This window comes from Mesocricetus auratus, unplaced genomic scaffold, assembly GCF_017639785.1.
Source record: "Mesocricetus auratus isolate SY011 unplaced genomic scaffold, BCM_Maur_2.0 Super-Scaffold_100004, whole genome shotgun sequence".
In the NCBI taxonomy this organism is placed as follows: Eukaryota; Metazoa; Chordata; class Mammalia; order Rodentia; family Cricetidae; genus Mesocricetus; species Mesocricetus auratus.
Genome location: NW_024429189.1, coordinates 61,933,204 through 61,953,643, shown reverse-complemented (window position 1 = coordinate 61,953,643; position 20,440 = coordinate 61,933,204). Strand labels below are relative to the sequence as shown.

General features: G+C 42.3%; 1 protein-coding gene and 1 long non-coding RNA gene across 2 annotated transcripts in view; both read left to right on the top strand.

Annotated features, from left to right (window-relative positions):
* The window catches only part of LOC106021617, an 86,906-nt gene extending 71,695 nt beyond the window's left edge, over positions 1-15,211 (top strand). The window contains exon 4 of the long non-coding RNA XR_001196839.3: positions 14,194-15,211. This is a non-coding gene — a long non-coding RNA (uncharacterized LOC106021617). The remainder of the gene's footprint in view (positions 1-14,193) is intronic.
* A 3,046-nt stretch (positions 15,212-18,257) lies between these two features.
* Positions 18,258-20,440, top strand: part of Hsd17b12 (hydroxysteroid 17-beta dehydrogenase 12) — a 130,430-nt gene continuing 128,247 nt past the window's right edge. The window contains exon 1 of the mRNA XM_040745905.1: positions 18,258-18,524. Coding sequence (XP_040601839.1) covers positions 18,365-18,524 — 160 coding nt within the window. The 5' untranslated portion in view covers positions 18,258-18,364. The remainder of the gene's footprint in view (positions 18,525-20,440) is intronic.

The window sequence follows — 20,440 nt, the reverse complement described above, 5'->3', positions numbered from 1 at the left end:
TTGTAATCCTTAGTGCTGGAGAGCTGTAGACCGGTTAATCCCAGCGGCTCACTGATAGCCCGTCAGTCTATCAGAAATAGTCAACTCCAGGTTTATTTTAAGATCCTACCGTGTCTCACAAAATAAGGTGGAAAGTACTCATGGAAACCTAGCCTTTGTACACATGGACTCACATGGGCAGGTGCACCCACACCCAGGTGCACACACTTCTTAACCTGACGCTTATGAAATAAGTACACTATGGAAACTTATCAGGATGATAAGTCCTTGACTTTAGTCGTCGAGATGGTTCATTGTAGGGGAAGGGCACTCACCACCAAGCCTGAGGATCCGATTTCAGTTCCTAGAATCCTAATTTTGAAAGGATAGACCTGACTCACAGTTTGTCCTCTGACTTCCACATATGTGCTAAGATGTGTGCACACACACACATGCTGATAAAGAAAAAAGTAAGTAAAATCTTAAGTCCTTGGATGGGTCTGGAGCTATATCTTGGTGGTTAAGAACAGGCACTGCTTTTGCAGAGGATTGGAGTCTGGTTCTTAGCGCCCACTCTGAGTCGCTCAGAGCCACCTGTAATTCCTTTGCCCTCCAGGAGCCCCTGCACTCGTGAACACACAATTTAAAATAAAATTAAAATTCCAAATTCTCAGTGGGATAAAGCAGCCCTGTATGCTTTGCTAATCTAACAGTATTTGTAAACTACCTTCGTAGTTTACTGAAAACTCATAAGTCTGTATTTCTCCATTTAAAATTGTTTCCAGAGAGTTTTGGTTGAGTTTTGTTTTGTTTTTATGACGAAGTCATTTATTTTCAATGAAATTGTATTAAGAGTGGCTAGTTTGTTTTTTGTTTTTGTTTTGGTTTTTTTTTTGGTTTTTTTTTTTTTTTTTTTTTTTTTTTTTGGTTTTTCGAGACAGGGTTTCTCTGTGGCTTTGGAGGCTGTCCTGGAACTCGCTCTGAGGACCAGGCTGGCCTCGAACTTACAGAGATCCGCCTGCTTCTGCCTCCCGAGTGCTGGGATTAAAGGCGTGCACCACCAACGCCCGGCTTAAGAGTGGCCAGTTTGTTTCTGTGTGTTTCATTACTGCTCAAAGGTACAGAGTGGGTGCAGTGTATAATGGAAAGGGGCCCACTGAACTAAAGGGTTAAAATGAAGACAGTGACTTTAAACTATTCTGTACCATTTGCTCAAATTATTTCCTGGGGGTCTGGAGAGATGACTCAGGGGTTAAAACACTCACCTCTTTCAGAACACTGGAGTTTGGTTCCCAGACTCACATTGGGCAGTTCACAAGCACCACAGCTGCAGCTCTAGGGGACCAGATGCCCTCCAGTGGCCTCTGCAGACACACAAACACACAAATAACTTTTTTAAAAAGGATTTGCTTCCTGATAAATTTTCTGTTTTAATATCCTATAATCAACTCAGTTTAAAAATATTTACGCAATAGCCTATTCCTAGGTAAGATCCTAAATAGCTGATATTATTCTTATTTATTTCATACTAATTTAAAATTATTATTGTGTTTGGCATGTGAAAGAATGCAGATACATGTGTACTGTGGTATGTGTGTGGAATTCAGAGTACAATTTTCAGGAAGCAATTCTCCAGGATGTTGAGGAAAGACCTCCTTTGTTTCTGCTGTGCTGTGTTCTCCAGAATAGCTGACCTACAGGTTTCCAACCCTGCAGACTGTGAGGGAAAGATTTTGTATCTTCTAACAGATAACAATATGAGAAACTATATTTCACCTCTAAATTTGACAAATAACTAGTATTTGCAAGAGACGTAGTATTCCCAGGTCATAAAAGTAACTAAATAAAGGTCCCAATAGGACAGCTGTCCAAGATTAGAAACAGGCAGTTTTTAGAAGAGTAAGTCCAATGAGCTAAGAACATAAAAGTGTGTGCTCACACTCATTTGTAACCAGAGGAACCCAAATTAAAATGACTATTCTTTATACCCAGTAGACTGAAAAATTAGATGACCAATGGAAAGTCTCCAGGATTGTGAACAAAGTGATAAAGCCATTCTGAAGACAGCCTGGCAGACTATAATCCAATGGATGCACATGTTACTTCTAGGTAAATGCATTAAAAAAACAAGTAAAGCTGGGTGGTGACAGTGCAAGCCTTTAATCCCAGCACTTGGGAGGCAGAGGCAGGTGGATCTCTGAGTTCAAGGCCAGCCTGGTCTACAGAGCAAATTCCAGGACAATAAGAGCTACACAGAGAAACCCTGTCTTGACAAAAAACAACAAACAAACCAAAAAGAAAAAGAAAAGAAGGGGGGAGGGGAGTAAACAATGATAACCATCACAGTGTTGATAGCAGAGGCTTAAATCCAACATGACATCCATCACTGTGGAGTTTTGTAGATATGATATAGTAGATGTATATGTAGAACTATCATTTGGTAAAAGCAAAAGATGATCCCCTATATTCATAATATGTGATCTTTTAGAAATACCCAAACTAGAAAGATGGCTCAATGGTTAAGAGCACTGACTACTGTTCCAGAGGACCTAGGTTTGGTTCCCAGCACCCACGTCAGCCCACAACTTCCTACTGCACTGATCCAACACGTCTGGCCTGTGCAGAATCTTGCACACATGTAGTGTACATACATACATTCTGGCACACATATAAGGCAAATATGTATTTTAAAATGTAGTGTCTATCAGAAGTAATAAACAATGTAACCTATTGCTTAATACTATCAGTGTAGCCGGGCATTGGTGGCACACGCCTTTAATTGCAGCACTCGGGAGGCAAAGGCAGGTGGTGAGTTCAAGGCCAGCCTGGTCTACAAAGCGAGTTCCAGGACAGCCTCTAAGACAATGCAGAGAAACCCTGTCTCAAAAAACAAAAACAAAATAAAAATACTATCAGTGTAAAATTTAAATGTACATAAGATGTTGGGCAAGAGAATATTCCAATAGATATATCAGACACATTGGTACAGGTGCATGAAGGCCCATGGACAGCTAACGAAGGAAAAGCATGGTCAAAAATGCTCATTCTAGTCAATGTCAAAATTGCTACAACCTTTACTGAGGGTTGTATTAAAAATACTTAAGTTTGCACCAAAACCACTAAAATGGCACCAATGGAAATACAAAATTCCTCAGGTCAAATAGAAGAAATTATAAATTATATCCATGACTTTTATGGTGAAACTGCAAACTTGCTAACAGGAATGAGAATGCGTACATAATAAAAGACATACTATACTCCTAAATTGAAAGACTCAACCCTGTGAAGACTTCAGTTTTCTTCACAAGGATCTCTGAAAGCCCATTACAGTCCCAACCAAAATGCCTCAAGCCCTAAATATTTTTTGTTTGTTTTTTCGAGACAGGGTTTCTCTCTATTGTTTTGGAGGCTGTCCTGGAACTCGCTCTGTAGACCAGGCTGGCCTCGAACTCACAGAAATCCACCTGTCTCAGCCTCCTGAGTGCTGGGATTAAAGGCGTGCACCACCAACGCCCAGCCCCCTAAATATTTTTATGAAATAAAATAGCTGATTCTAAAATATGTGTGAAAATTCAAAAGGCCCTCTGGAGTAACCAAGACAAGGGTTCTTACGAGATGGTGGATGAATAAATCAAAGGGTCATTACAAAATGGGGATAGGCACACAACACCAAGGGATTTTCAACAAAAAATATGAAGACAAGGTGGTAGGCGAAGGAGTTTCTTTCAACAAATGCTGACTGAAGCAGTTGATCCATATGAGGGAAAAAGATCCCTGTCCTAGATCTCCTCAGCTAATTGGGAGCATGGGGGGAGGAGAGAGGGAATTAAGAGAAAGAGGAGGGGAGAGGAGGATATGAGAGAGCAGGAAGATTGAGTCAGGGGAAGAATAGAGGAGAGCAAGATAAGAGATACCATACCAGAGGGAGCTGTTATAGGTTTAAAAAGAAATCTGGCACTCGGGAAATGTCCAGAGAGAGGTTACTTTAAATGCCTTTTCCCGATAATGAGATTGACAACTAAATGCCACCCTAGAGCCTTCGTCCAGTAACTGATGGAAGCAGAAGCAGAGACCCACAGCCAAACACTGAGCTGAGCTCCTGGAATCCAGTTGCAGAGAGGGAGGAGTGATGAGCAAAGGGGTCAAGACCAGGCTGGAGAGACCCACAGAGACAACTGACCTGAACGATAGGGAACTCATGGACCCCAGACTGATAGCTGGGAAACCAGCAAAGGACTATTCCAGACCCCCTGAACATGGATGTCACTTTGGAAGTCTGGGCAATCTATGGGACCTGTGGTAGAGGATCAGCATTTATCCCTAGTACATGAACGGACTTTGGGAGCCCACTCCACCTAGAGGGATACTCTCTTAGCCTAGTGGGGGAGGATCTAGGCCCTGCTCCAAAGGATATGACAGACTTTGAAGATCCCCTATGGAAGGCCTCATTCTCCTTGGGGAGCAGACAGAGAATGGGATAGGGGACTGGTGGGGGCAGGGGAAGAGGGGAGGGAGAGGGAACTGGGATTGACATGTAAAACAAGCTTGTTTCTAGTTTAAATTTTTAAAATTAAAAATAATTAAAATAAATAAATAAAAGATCCCTGTCCTGTGCCTCATACTGTGTTCACAGATTAACTTGAAATGGTCACATGCCTAAATTGTAAGAACTATAAAATTTTAAAAATCTGTGTACTTAAATAATGTAAAGCCTTCTTCAATACAATGTAAAAAGTAGGGATTATAGCAAAAAATAAATTAGAATCCATCAAAGTTAAAAACAATCAAAATTGGAGTTGGAGAGGTGGCTCAGCAGCTGAGAGCACTGGCTACTTTCCAGAGGACCTGGGTTCAAATCCCACACCCACATGGCAGCTCGCACCTTTCTGTAACTCTAGTTCCAGGGCTTCTGACACCCTCACGCAGACTTACAGGCAGACAAAACATGAATGAACATTTTTAAAAAGTCAAAAACATGTTTTGATTATGTGCTGCTAAGTACATGAGAGGCAATTCATACATATGGGAAAATACCTGATAAAGAACTGCTGTCCAGATTGTGAGAGGCGGTTGATAGCATCAAGAAAATTGTTTTCCAAACACAACAGGGTAGTTGCAACATGAACTCACAGGGATTGTGACGGCATTTGGGAGGCCTGCTCAATCCCAGCACAGAGAGGGAGGTGGGCAGTATAGCCCACTATGAGCTAAGGAGCTGTTGCAACTGGATAGCTGCCGGAATAGTGGGGGTCACCTCCCTCCCTCCCTCCCTCCCTCCCTCCTTCCCTTCCTTTTTCCTTCATTCTTTCCTTTGCCCCTCCTTTTCTTCCTTTTTTCTTCCTCTCTCCCTTCATCTCTCTCTCCCTCCCTTCCTCCCTCCTTTCCTTCCTTTTTTTCCTTTCTTCCTTTGGGGCTTTTTTGGGGTGGGGGGTGGGGGAGACAGGGTCTCTATTATGTAGTCCTGGCTGTACTGGAACTTGCCTATGTAGTCCAGGCTGGCATCAAACTCACAGAGATCCATCTGTCCAGCTTCGAGAGTCAGTAGTCTTGAACGGTGTGTTCACACACCAAGGCATGCCTACTTCCAAGAATAACTAACTGGCCAACACAAACTGGACTTGATGAGTTTAAAAAAGGGAAACTAAGGCAGAATGGGTAGGAAGGTAAGGGTAGATCTAGGAGGTGGAGTGAATATGAGCAAGATGCGTTGTATGGAATTCTCAAAAAATTATATTTTAAAATATTCTAAAAAATCTGCTTTCCAGAATATATAATGGACTTAAATCTAGTAATAAAACAGTCCAATAAAACAGCAAAGGGTCTTGTGTGATGGCACACATCTTTAATTCCAGCACTTGGGAGGCATGAGCAGGTGGATCTCCCCTGAGTTCAAAACCTTCCTGCCAGGCCAGCCAGGGCTGCACAGTGAAACCCTGCTTGCTACACAAATGAGCCAACGGTGTCTTCTTTTTCCTTGATAGTCCCCCAAAGTCTTCAAGTCTTGTATTATTTGAACAATTTACAAACAAAGCAAGTGGATTTCATATGAGTATATTAAAAGATGCTCATTTTTATGGTAAAGGTAACCTTAACTAGGTTGCATTGAAATACTACACAGCAACTAGACAAGAGTGACAGCACCAAGTCACATGTATGTGGAGTGACCATAGCAAAAGGGCACCAACACTTTGGGCATTTAACAGTTTCTTTTTCTTTTTTTTCTTTTTTTTGTTTTTTGTTTTTACGAGACAGGGTTTCTCTGTATTGTTTCGGAGGCTATCGGTCCAGCCCGGCCTCGAACTCACAGAGATCCGCCTGCCTCTGCCTCCCGAGTGCTGGGATTAAAGGCGTGAGCCACCACCGCCCGGCTTAACAGTTTCTTATAAAACTAAAAGCTATAGACCTCTTTCCCCCTGCCTTTCAGTGTCACTTGCTAAAAGGAATTAAAAGTTTGGTTCATCCTTTGAAACAGGCTGGCTGGCCTATGAGTTTCAGGGACCTGCTGTCTCCACCGGCAGCCCCTAGGTTACAGATTACAGATGCACACCACGTGGGGGAAGGGTAGCTGATTTTTCCATGTGTTCTGAGGATCTGAATTCAGGCTCTCATGCTTGTCAAGCCGGCACATCACTAAGCCTTCTCCCCAGACCTAGTTTTTGCTTTTCTATTTATTTTCAAACCAGCAGAGACTAATAAACAATTTATTCTCTCATTAATAAATAAGGATTAAGTTAGAGTTTGTGATAATATATAAATATTTAAAGCAACAGTACATCAATATATAATTTTCTTCCCATGGGAAATGGGTGAGATTAAATTTTTAGACCCAAGTTCTTTAGCCAGCAAGATCACTGATTTCCTTTATTATAAACCCATTCTAATGTAAACAAAATTTTAATTGATGTCATGCCCTTAATCCCAGCACTCAGGAAGGAGAGGCAGGTATATCTCTGTGAGTTCAAGGCCATCCTGGTCTATGTAGTGAATTCCAGGATAGCCAGGCCTACATATAAGACCATCTAAAAAAATTGCCCCTTTTATATTAAGACTTGGTTTATGTCTCAAAACAGAGAGTGGATATGAAGTTTGAACAAGGGCAGAGTTATGATTAAATTTAAACATGGAGCCACAGTAGATTCTCCGGGGAATGTAATGGACCAGGTCAGAATGCCACACCCAGTGTGCAGGCAAATGTTCCCATCTATTGGCTGAGCTACTCTTGAGTAGGCATTTGGGATTATAAGCATCATTGAAAGTTCTCACCTGCAGGCAGGGAAAGGAAGAAGCTGTCTGCATGGGGTTCAAACATCCAATATGTGCACAATAAAAGCCTGGGAAGTTCAGGAATTTTCATATGTTAAGGCCAGCTTATCTCACTTCTTCTATGAATAAGAAATAGTCTTTGGAAAGCAAGTCTTTTTTTTTTAACATTACCACTTAAATGATTAAAATATACCATTCATGAAATGATAAATGAGTAGCTTATTCAGAAGGACTTTGTAAAAACATTGACATTAGACCTTTTGCCCTTCCTGCAAATCAGACCAAAATAGGCCCATAGCATGAGACTTTGCCAAACAGTGCTCATCCACAGCCTTAACACACACATATGATATACAGGGATAATGACTTATGGAACAAATCACCAATAGGATAATTACCAAGCACTATCTGAAACAGCATATAGGTTGGAAATAGAAACTGGTTCCCTAGAATTACTTAGGTATTGATAAAAAAGCAGTTTCTCTAGGGGCTGAGGAGATGGTTCAGTGGTCAAAGCACTTGTGTAAATATGAGGACCTGAGTTTGGATCCTCAGCACCCACATAAATACCTAGTGAGTGTGGTAGCCAGCCTTGAATCCCAGTGTGTGGGAAATGTAGACAGAGGATCTCTAAAGCAAGCAGGCTGGCTAGACAGGCTAAATCAGTGAGCTGTGGGTTCAAGTGAGAGACCCTGTGTAGTTGGATATTTTTCTTTGTCCTTATGATCCCCCTGGGCCAGTTTCTCTCCTGTCCACCTGGTCCCCACAGTTGCTTATGAAATAATCACTCAGACTAAAATATTAAATATAATTGTCTGGCCAATGGCTCAGGCTTCTTATAGGCTAACTCTGCCCATTAATTAACCCATTCCTAATATTCTATATTTTACCATGAGTCTCGTGGCTTGTTATCTCACATCTTGCTTTCCTGGTGGCTACATTTCCTTCTCTTTGGATCTTTTTTTGGACTTCCTGCTTAGCTACATTTTTCCTGGCCATTGACTAAAACAGCTTTATTCATGAACCAATAAAAGCAATGCATATTCACAGCATACAGAAGGACATCCCACATCAACCCTGCCTCAACATGTAGGGTGGAGCCCAGTCAAGGAGACACCTGATGTAGCTCCCTGGCCTCCACACACATGTGCATATACAACACACACACATAAATATGAGGAAAAAGAAGTTTCTCCCTGACTAAACCTGTAGTTATAAAGTTTTACTTCCAGGCGTTTAGCAGATGTTGTACATGTGCTCTTGTTGACCATGAGCAGGTTTCCCACTAGGGTCAACTCTAAGTCAAGACCTGGTACCCGTATGGTGGCTCACAACTCTCTGTGACTTCAGTGCCAGACGATACAGTACTCTCTTCTGGCCTCCTGGGACACCACACACAGACATAGTACACATTCATATGTGCAGGCAAAACACTCATACACATAAAATGAATTTGAAATAGCTGTGTGTTTTTTAAACAAAAAGAAACCTTGTCATAGAATGGGATTAGGGGACCTCACAGAAAGGGATCCAATTTTGAGTACACATAAATACACATGACATTCAGCAACTATTGTTGATGTTACAGATGATCACAGATGCATCACTTAAACCAACCTCACACATGTCTGTTATAGGTCTAGAGACTAGAAACCCAGTATAGGTCTTATTAGACTTAAATGAAGGTGTCTGGGCTTCATTTCTTCCTGCAGGTCCTAGGTGAGGTCACTTATTTGCCTCTTAAAGCTGGAGGATTCCCATATTTGTTGTCTCATGGACCCCTTCTACATCCTCAAAACCAGCAACACTGCACCTTTCTGGACATTCTGCTGTCACATCTTCTTTTCTCACTCAAACTAGGAACGGTTCTCTAATCTAAGGACCTGTGATATTAGATTGGGTTTACCTGAATAACCTAATAGAACTGTATGACGACAAAAATAAGACCATTTTGTGGTCTTCAGTCTTATTACCTAATTGCAATACCTTAAACACAGGGGCGAGAGGTTAGGGCATGAATATTTGGGGTGGGGGTAATTATTCTGCCTGATATGGAAAACAACTAATATATAACAAACTTTTAAATTTTATAAAAATTTCTCCAAATGTTAAAAAATAAAGGAATCTAAACAACATACCAGTGCATCACTAAGCAAATAAATCATTTTATCGTGAATAAAGGTTTTTAAAATATGCATATTGATAATATATTTCTGCAGAGATAGTTCCTCAGAAAATGAGAAAAGTAGAGATTCATAACTGTCTTAGTCCATTTTGTCACTGAGTGACTGAGGTTGGTAGCTTCATAGAGAAAAGAGGTTTATTTTGGGTCACAGTTCTGAATGCTAGGTGAGGAAACCGTGTATGATAGGGAGCTCAAGTCATCATCACCGTATGTTAGTGGAAACACACCAGGAGGGGCACAAGTAGAAGAGATCATATAGTGAGAGAGGAAGGGAATATAAGACTGGACCAAGCAAAGAGATCTTGAATTTATAAGCCACTGTCATGGTAACACCCTTGGCCCCATATTTGTCTGTCAGTCTGTCTGTCTCTGTTTACTTTGTTTTATTTTGTTTGAGACAGGATTTTGCTGTGTATCAGCCCTGGTTGTCCTGGAACTCACTCTTGGATCAGGCTGGCTTCAAATTCAGAGATCTGCCTACCTCTGTCTCTCAAGAACTGTGAGTAAAAGTATGCATCACCATATCCAGCCCAAACCAGTCTCTTGAGACGTAATCTACTTCTTAGATACAGGTATTGATTCATTCTAGGGGGAGTGACCTCAAATTAGTTTCTCTAGCTCTCAGCACCATTACATTGAGATGAAGTTGTCTGTATAGAACAATTTGGGTCAAACTGGATGTAAACAATGGCAGTAGCTGTAGCCAACAGCTTAATTCTCAGAAACATCTTGTTAAGTGACAAGGGCTTGGGGCTGGGTGGATGGCTCACTGGTAAAGTGTTTGAAGCCTTGGGTTTATTAATCTCCAGGACTGCTTTGACTTCAATGATCCAGAGGACTACCCACATTTGTTTCTGAAGTCTTTGTATGAGTTCCTGAGGGCTGCTATAATAAGTTGCTAAAAAAAAAAAACTACTTGGCTTTTGTTGTGTGGCTTTCCTGAGGAGCTGTGAAAAAACAACTTCTATATACCCCAGATCTGAACTGCAAAGATAGACCCTAGAAAGACTCTAACCAGTCCAGGATGGAGGAATACATGAGTTTGTTAGGAGTACTTTCAGAAGAATGAGTGGTTGATAGGCAGCTACACCATTGAAAGGTTTGCTGCTCACTTACCAAGCTACTATTTCATATGGCTCTAGGTCTACAGAGAACTACTGCAACCTTGGCTAATGTTAAAGCAATAGAGGTGGCTACAAGCTTGGGGGCTGTAAGGCAGAAGATATTTGATTTTGGGATTGTTTGTTTTATGTTATCTGCATCCTCCTTGTCCCTATCAGAGATTCTGTTGATCTCTGAAGCGGCTTCTCCAGCTGTGAGAAGAGTTGCTTGTTATGTGCCACAGTTGGGTACATGGAACAGCTACAAATTATGGCTTGCTACAAGATGGATTTACTCTGGTTAGACTTTAAAGAATTAGTTCCACGAAGTTACCAGAGTGTTCAGATAAGAGCACCTAGGTCTTGGCATCCACAACAAAGTAAGAATCAGCAACCCATGGCCAATACTCCAATTAAAGAATTCAAGTCAAGTCAAGTCAAGTCAAGGTGTGGCCCTACACATAGTTGACCCATCATTGTCTCTGCTCCAGTCTCTCCTGCAAGGTTGTCTGACAAGTTGTCCTAGGAAACAAATTTCCCTTCTGATTGGCTTCACACTTGAGCCAATTCTTTCTAGCTGATATTCCAGGGACAACCCTGATTTCTTGGTGACCATTTTTTCAATAGTTCCAATAAACCAATGTTCAATAGGCGGTTAGGCAAGAGAAGGGCACACATATCTCTAAAGTAGCTTTGTTCCCTCCAGGATAGACACAGCCTTAAAGAGCAGACACTTCTTGGGTTAGGGAGATGACTCTCTGGGTGAGTGCTTGCTATACAAGCATGAGAACTTAGTTCAGATTTGTAGCACCCATATGCCTGTAACTCCAGCACTGGGGAGTACAGTCAGGCAGATCTCTAGAGCTCATTATCCAGTCGTATATCCAAATTTGTGAACCCAAGGTTCTGTGAGAGATCCTGTCTCAGTAACTAAACTGAAGAACAATGGAGGGTGCCATTTAATACCTTTGGGTTACACACACACACACACACACACACACACACACACACACACACACACACACGAGGGTAGAAATATATTCTTATAGTTTAGAATCCAACTTCCAAAATCAAGGTGTTGGCAGTGCTTCACTGTATCTGAAGGTTCTAGCAAATGTTTCTTTGCTTCATCCTAGATTTTGTAGTTGTCAGCAATCTTTAGCCTTCTTTGGCTTGAGGCTGCATCGCTGTACTCAGCCTCTATCATCACTTCACTTTTTTCTCTCTACCTCTCTGTATTACTCCACCTCTGACTTTCTCTACAAAGGCTGATTGGATTTAAAGCTATCCCCACCCAGTAAAGTTCATTATAGCTTCTTTATATTCACAAAGACCCTATTGCCCAATAGGAATGTCTTTTACAGGTTGGAAGGTGGCTAGGTCTTCTGAGGAGACACACTCCAACCTATAACAAGTTTTTCAGGGAACAGATGCTGAGGTTGAGATGTGCTTGCTGGGGATCTATTATGGAGTACTGTAGGGACAAGATCTGTAAGAGAGTGAGGGAAGAATGGTTAAGCTGAAGAAGTTGAACTGAGACTGTAGCTTAGGCTTATTATTAACTAGCTCTTACAACTTAAATTAACCCATTTCTATTAATCTATTTACTGTCATGAGGCTTGTGGCTTTACCAGTCCTCCAGCGTACCATGTTCCCTCTGTGACTCCTGGTGACTCATCTAACTCCATCCTTCTTCCCATCATTCTCAGTTTGACTCTCTGGCCTAACTGTATCATGTTCAGCTATTGGCCAGTAAGCTTCTTTATTAAACCAATCCCAATCCCAGATCTTCACGTTGTACAAAAGGATTGTTCCAGAGCAAGTCATGGAATGCAAGTCCTCATTGCAGAGGAGGTGAAGCAGCTCTGCTGGCTAAGAATAATCCTCACAGAGGGACACAGCTGGGAGCCTTCAGCAACCAGCACCCTGGCTAATAGAAGAGTAAATGTCTTAGTTCTGTAAGGAAGATCTGAACTGATGACCCAGCATGCACTAAACGATGCTTATGAAACACAGCTTAAAAATAAGACAAACTAAATAGTATTATATTAGTATTATACATCTATATGTCCAGACATCTAAATATATGTATATATGTAATTGTAATAAAAGTGTGTTTAGGACAGTTCTTGGGTGGTTAGCTTGCTATTTTCTATTATACTTGGCTTTTTTTTTTGTTTTTTTCGAGACAGCGTCTCTCTGTGGCTTTGGAGGCTGTCCTGGAACTCGCTCTGTAGACCAGGCTGGCCTCGAACTCACAGAGATCTGCCTGCCTCTGCCTCTCAAGTGCCGGGATTAAAGGCATGCGCCACCAACGCCCGGCCTATACTTGGCTTTTAAACCAACTTTTTTTTTGTCTGTTTGAGACAGAGTTCCACTGCCTAGCTCAAACTGTCCCCAAACTCTGGATCCTCCTGTCTCAACCTCTTAAGTATGGTGCAAACACTACTACACCCATTTATAACTAATTTGTATATTGTATATGGTCTTTTTATATGCATCAAATATATTTACCAAGAAATAAAGAGGAAAAATAAACAGGCAAAAACAGTAGAAATCAAGTTAACAAGGTTCTTTGAGAGAGAAAAAAGCTCATGAGCAAAAATAATAAATACTAATGGGGTGGTGGTGGTGCACACCTTTAGTCCTAGTACAGGGAGGCAGAGACAGGCAGCTCATTGTGAGTTTAAGGCCAGCCTGGGCTACAAAGTGAGTTCCAAGACATCCAGGGCTACACAGAGAACCTCTGCCTTAAAAACAAAACAAAATGAAACAAAACAAAAATAGCAAATGCTGACTCCATTGCAAACACAAGCATTCAGGTGAAGAAAAACACATGAAGGCATTCTTTCATATTCTTTCTTTTGTGGAACTGTCCTAATATTTGCAGGTTTTTGTCTGACAGCAAGACATTGATAAAACATCCAGTTTGCTTCCCCTTTACCTAGTTGGAGCTAGCTTAACTGTGGCTCTGAGTTTGTTTTTAAAGGTGAAAGTACCCTGGGTAAGATAGCTGGAGTGATTACTAGATCTGGTGATACAATATTGTAAAGCAGTCACTGGGGCAAGACTAATGTGTCAAGGTAAGTCAGCTACCAACAAGAAAGGGTGATAAATGGCTTGGCACACTTTTCCTTTTTTATATATACGTGTGTGTGTGTGTGTGTGTGTGTGTGTGTGTGTGTGTGTAAGCCTGTGAATTGAAAAACCAAGGGAGCTATTAAAACTGTATTTTTATTTATTGATTGCACTCACTTATTTGCCTTGGGTGTGTGTGTGTGTCCCATGGCATGTTTGTGGAGGTCAGAGGACAACCTGAGGGAGTTGATTCTTTCTTCCATGTGGGTCCCAGGTATCTAGCTCAGGTCATCAAACTTGGTGCCAAGCACCTTTCCCCTCTGAACCATCCCACTATCCTTAAAAGCTGTGTATTTCAATGCCTTGTTTCAAATGGGTTGATCTCAGTTTTATGTGAAAACTCTGTTTATAGAAGTGACCATGAAGTGAGCTCAAGTTCTGTTTGAGCAGAAAGAGTGCTGGAGTTTTAAGTCCAGAATGTCTAGTTGGAAGGGTAATCTGGCTGTGACAATTGTCACCCACTGAATGACAGGGTGGATTCAGTTGATCTAGCTGGCCAGGCTAATGTCCTCTTTTCCTTCCCTCCAGAAGCTGTGGACCTGCCAGAAGAAGACGAGTTTCTTTGATAAACTAGGTCTATTTAGTCAAAAGTGTGTGAACAGCTGCCCATCCCTGCTTGACCTTCAAAGGAGCTCTCAAGATGGTGTGTTTCTAGAGCTAGACCATGGATAGCACTGTAGGGGTCCTTGTAGAAGAAGCTCTACTAAAGAGCTGATTTCCTTGTGTGAAGAGTGAGGTTATTGTGTTTGGATGTAGTGATGCACAGGAAAACGCTTGACATGAAAATGCAATATTCTTTACTTGTGGTGACATTACTGCTTAAGTAAATAAAATAGTAACTTCTAATTAATTCTAATGCTAAAGACTCTGTTTACTTTAAATTAGTTGTTCTTCATAGAACTTTTTTTTCCCAACTCACAACTTGACAACTGGATGTAGAATGGAATCAAAGCTCAATGTGTCCATCCCCAAGATGTAGCTCAGTTGACAGAGTGCTTGCCCTAGCAGATGCAAAGTTTGCTTCCCAACACAGAGGAAAGTGCTTTCTTGGTACCCGCCTAGAATTCAAGCACCCTGGAGCTGGAGGCAGGAGACAACCAGAAGTGCAAGTGTAGAGAATTTGGAACCACCTGGGCTACATGAAACCCTGCCAAAAACAAAAAAAAGCAAGACAGTGTTTTGAATTGTGATCAAATGAAGATCAGATAGTACAGTGGATGACAGGACTGTTAACAAGAGGTAATGAAGGATCTAGCTCTTGTCTCAAAGGTTTAGCTATGATGTTATTCTTAAAAACTCCTGACCTCTGTGACATTTTCTCTAATTATGAAATTTTCTTTTGTACAACGAACTACTCCTAATTTTGCTGTGAAAACTGGGTATGAATTTGTAGGTATGTGTATCAAGTTGTAGAAAAACTGCCAATGAACTTCAATGGAAATCTGTGATCTGTGTGTATTACTACATTACAGTGCTGTTAGTTCACATTTTTTACATTAAAGACTATTCTCAGCTTTAAATTTTAAATAAATGATTCTGAAGTTCATTGTGGTTGTGTCTGATTCTCTATGACGTCTTCTCTATTTCTGTCACTGTCTGTCTTTCTCTTTCATGAAAAGTTATTACTACATAGCTTTGTCTGGGCTGGAACTCATTTATCTACATAGACAAGGCTGGTTTTGAACCCACAGAGACCCCCCTATCTCTGCCCCTAAAATGATGGGATTAAAGTCATGTGCCACTGTACCCAGCTCCTTATATATGTTTCTTTTTAACAGAAATTCTACAGCAGCAATATCTGTTTGCCAAGGCAGCTTCAGAAAGACCAATTATGAAGCATTTGCCCTGTAGGATGAAAACACCTGAGGTTTGCATTAGTTGATTGTAACAGAGCTAAGAAATTTCTCAAGGTATATTTTGGTCGTGGAGCAGACAAGACTTGTTGAATAACTGGATATGATGATAGAAGAGAACGGAAGTTGACCCCTAGGTTTTGCATCCCAGAAAAATCATGAGTAGTGGTCCAGTTAAGGAGATAGAAAGAAAAAGTAAAAAAAATAAAGATGTGTCTTTGTTACTGTTCTATTGTAATGAGGAGATATACCATGACCAAGGCAACTTATAAAAGAAAGCATTTAATTGATGCTTGCTTACAGTTTCAGAGGGCCAGTCCAATAACAACATAGCAGGGAGCCTGCAGAGACAGGCAGGCATGGCTCTGGAGAAGCAGCTGAGAACTGACATCTGATCCACATGCAAGAGGCAGAGAGAGCTAAGTTGGATTTGCATGGATTTTTGAAACCTCAAAATCCACCCTCAATGACACACCTCTTAATCCTTCCCAAACTGTCCCCTACTGGAGATAGGGGGCATTCACAAGAGATATATGAGGGCAAGTGTGAAGTTTTAGCTTTAAATATATTAAGCTTGAGTTGGTCGTATAGTTCAGTTAATACAGTGCTTGACTAGCATGTATAAAGCCCTGGGTTCAGTCCCTAGCACTGAATAAAAAAAAAAAAAAGATGTGACAAACACCCTTGGGAGTTAGAGGAGGAGTTAGAGGAGTTCAACTCTCCTCTTGTCTACATAATCTGTTCCTGACCAGCTTGAATTCTTGACATCCTGTCTCAAAACAAAAACAAATAATAAATAAATGTATTTATTAAGCTTGAGTGGAGACATTGAGTGTGCACCTGGACCTATAAGCAGAAGGCAGACAATGCCTTTGAACAGAAATTCAATTTGTGTGTGTGTGTGTGTGTGTCCATCCCCGCTCCTCCCCAGGTCCAGGAACTTTGCTGAAGTACTTCTATGCTCTACTAGACATCATGCTTTTATGTCCCTTTAAAACTTCCTTTCAGGGATAGGGCAGGTGTTTCAGTATGTAAAATACTTGCTGATCAAGCATAAGGACCTGGGCTTAGATCCTTAGCACCATGTGATAGCCAGGTGCAATAGCTGGATCTATGATCCAGCACCAGGGAGGCAGTGACAGCACTGCTTATTTAAATATGTGAGTACCAGGTCCTCTGAGAGACCCATCTCAATAAAATAAGGTGGAGATAGGAGAAGACAATCTATGTTGGGCAGGTATTGTGGCATACACCTTAAATTCCAGCACTAAGGAGGCATGCATGGGCAGGTAGATAGCTGAGCTGGAAACCAGTTTGTTTTGCTTAGTTATCGCTAGGACAACCATACCAAGTTGAGTGACTGTCTCCAGACCAAACCAAAACCAAGACCAAACCAAAATAAGAATTAAAATGATCCCCCATGTCAACCTCTGGCCTCCGTGCGTGGGTGTACACTCTTATATACAAAGGCTATATCACCTGTTACTAGACTTAGGGCTATAGCTTGTGCATCAACCAGTGAGGTTCAGCCACCTGTCCTTCATTAGTCAATTAAAGCAGTCAAATTAACAGTGAAGAACAGGAGAGACAGACAGACAGACAGAGAGAGACAGGGAGAGACAGACAGACAGACAGACAGACAGACAGACAGAGATTTATTCAATGTGTCCATATATTGGGAAGAGGTACAAAGAGAATTGACGGCCCCCACCAAGGCTGTGTTTCAGGTTCTGAAGTGCGGTTATGGTTTAAGAAGGGGGTTACTCATATCTAAGCAGTCCCAGTCAAAGTGTGGCCCAACCCACTACTGACTCCTCATTGGTTCTCCTGTAAGGCATTCTGGAAGAAGTTTGCCCAGGTTTTCTTTCAGCCCAGCATGAGACGCCTGGGAGGGGTGGACAGACCCCCTATTTTGAGTCCATTGTTTTAATAGTCTTGATAGTCAAAGCACACAAATGTCTCTTTAGAGTATCTTTAGTTCTGCCAAACCAAACACACACATACTCTCTTCACTCTATCATCCTCCCATAAAACTAGAAACAAAGTGATTCTGGTTCTTCAAGGTTCACTTAAAGACTAATCATTTCCCAGGAGTATTGCTCCACAAGCTGTGTTGTTGTAGCGTATTTCTCATTCATATTACAACTGTTAATGCTACTATGTAGTTGAGTCGTCTCGAATTCCGTATTGGGAACCCTGAGTCTAAAGCTCAATGTGGGAGCTAAGGCAGGAATTTAGAATCTGGAGCGAAAGCGTGCGGCGCAGACAGGGGGAACCGCAACCCTTCATCCGAGAAGCTCATGGAATAAACGGGTCTGAAAGCGTTTCACACCAAGGCGTAAACATAAACGCCGCTCCACGCCGACTTCTACTACAACTTCCTTTTCCGGTTCCATTCCTTCCTGAAATGAGAGCTAAACCAGGTTAGGTCTCCCCGGCCAATCAACGCGCAGTCTTTTGTAGACACGAGGGCCGCCTCTGCCAATGAGAGAGCCCTGCGCTTCGGTGGCGCGATGTGAGGCTTGTGGGCGGGGCCAAATGTTGAATGGCGTGTGAGCGATCCACTGTCTTAGTAAGGAAATGCAGCGCTGGGCTCACACGTGAGTCTTATGGGCGGGGCTATGAAACGGACACTAACCAATGGAATTCTCAGTACGCTCATAGGCAGGGGAAGTCACCAATGGCGACAAGGCTTTTGTGCAGGTCTGGGGGGGACCAAAGCTCTCAAAAAGCGGCGTCTGTCAGCAGCGTCCTCGCCGTCACGGCTGGCACCGCCTCCTCTCTCCATTCATTCGTTTTTTTTTTCCTGCACCATTCACGGTGGTAGTGAGGCCTAGTCCCCAGCCATGGAGCGCGCTCTCCCGGCGGCCGGCTTCCTGTACTGGGTGGGCGCGAGCACCGTGGCCTACCTGATCCTGCGCGCCTCGTACTCGCTCTTCAGGGCCTTCCAAGTGTGGTGCTTGGGCAACGAGACTTGGGTCAGCCCGCTGCTCGGAGAATGGGCAGGTGAGTGGACAGCCGCGGCCACGGCGTGGCCCTCTTTCCCCGGGGGACTGCTCCGCGAGCCAGCTCCGGAGCGCAGAAACTTCTGCAGATTCTGAGAGCACAGGCGGGTTCTGGGGGATCTCACCTGCAGGCTAGTCGGCACGGAGCAAACCTTAACTCCCCGGGGCTTGTCCCGTTGAAACCATTCTGAGTTGGTGGCCCGAGTCAGGCGCCTTGTTCGCTCTGCCCCTTGGCGTGTTTTTAATAAAGTTTTTTCACTTCGCTTGAAAACTGGCCCTGTGTTGTGGATGAGAAACTTAGGTGAGGATAAGAGGAAGGGGTGCGGGGACAACGAATTTCACAAGTCCTGGTTTTGGGAAACTTGACTTTCCAGCTACTTGGATTGGGTTCATTTCATGTAATTTACAAAGTCCTTTGGGGGTTGGGGGCCGTGTCAGGGGAATCCTTGCTAAACGATTCTGGAGTTCCAATGTAAGAAGCGCTGTGCTGGGAAAACGGCAAGTTCGTATCGTAATCGGCAGTACCTTTTGTAAAAGGGTTTGAGAAAAAGTGACTCCACAAAAAGTGAGCAAAACACGGAACCTTGTTCTTTTCAGTTGGCAGATTTAAAAAAAACAAGAACAAAGGTCTTACCAGAGAAGTTGAGAAAGTCGTGGTTCGGCCCCTCCCTCTTTGTTTCTTTAATTCTTTCTGGCTCTTTTAAAAACAGGTAATTAAGCATATGTGCTTCTCTGGTGTTTTGTAACTCATTGTTCCCTTTTGGGGTGTGGTTGCTTAGGGACTACTCGTAGAACACAAATCATGTTATTTTTCAGGTTTTTTGTTTTGTTCATTAAAGAACTTTTAACCAATTTAGCAGTAAAGACATGACAGTTAATCTTTTGGGACAGCGACCTAATATTACAAGAAAACATTTCTAGTAGAAACGAGTTTGTGAGATCTTTCTTTGATGTGGGGCAATTAGTGATTTTATACAACTTTTCAAAATCACTTGTTATCTTTTCATAGTCCCTGGGGGAAAGTCTTCAATATGGTTAAGATCTAGGTTATAATTTCACAATTAACTTGCTCAGATTCATTGATGTCAGTTTGGAAGAACTTGTTTGTGTTGTTGTTGTTTTTTTTTAAATAGTTAATATGACAGGAATGCCATAGGTAATCAGCTACCCAATAAGCTGTATTACTATTGGGTGGGACCATGGGTCTATACTAGTAATCTAACATAAATTTTTAAGGTAAAACCCCCTGTGTTCCTTAGCAGGTCATCCTCAGCTATCTCCAAGTAATGGTGAAAAACAGAGGAAAGTTTACTTCAGTTGGCCACATTGGGAAAGGAACAGATGAGAGGTCCACTGATCCTGTGTGTCTTCACCCAAAAACTTTAGATTAAACAGAGAGAGAACTGTGCAAAGGGCACGTGGTTTGCATAATTAAGCAGCTCTGGTCAGGGTGTGGTCTTGACCACCATTGGCTTCCTTATCTCAGTTCTGGCCCCATTAGCTGGTCTGAGAAATGTATCTGTTAATTTCTATCCTAGTTGTTATTCTGTGAAGTGACCTCTGGTTCTACTGTTCCAGGTGTAGCTCTGCCCTCATGGACAGTAGCCAACACCTGGGTTGGAGGGTTTGTTCCACCACCCTTCCTGGAATTGCAGTCTGCACATTTTCTTGAATTCAGCAGCCAAAGAATGAGAACGACAAGAGACAAAATGAAGACAGAGATGCCAGGCTTTCCTCCTGCATTAAGTTACCTTATTGGCCCAGGCCAGGAGCCGGTGCTGTTTAGTAAAAGCAGTTTCTAAGTGTCTGTTTCAGTGAGGACCGGTGACATGTTGGCACATGGGGACCCAGTGAGCAGATTATGGTGGGAAAGCAGTGTACTTTGGCTAGTGGGAGCTTGTGCAGGGAATCAGAGCT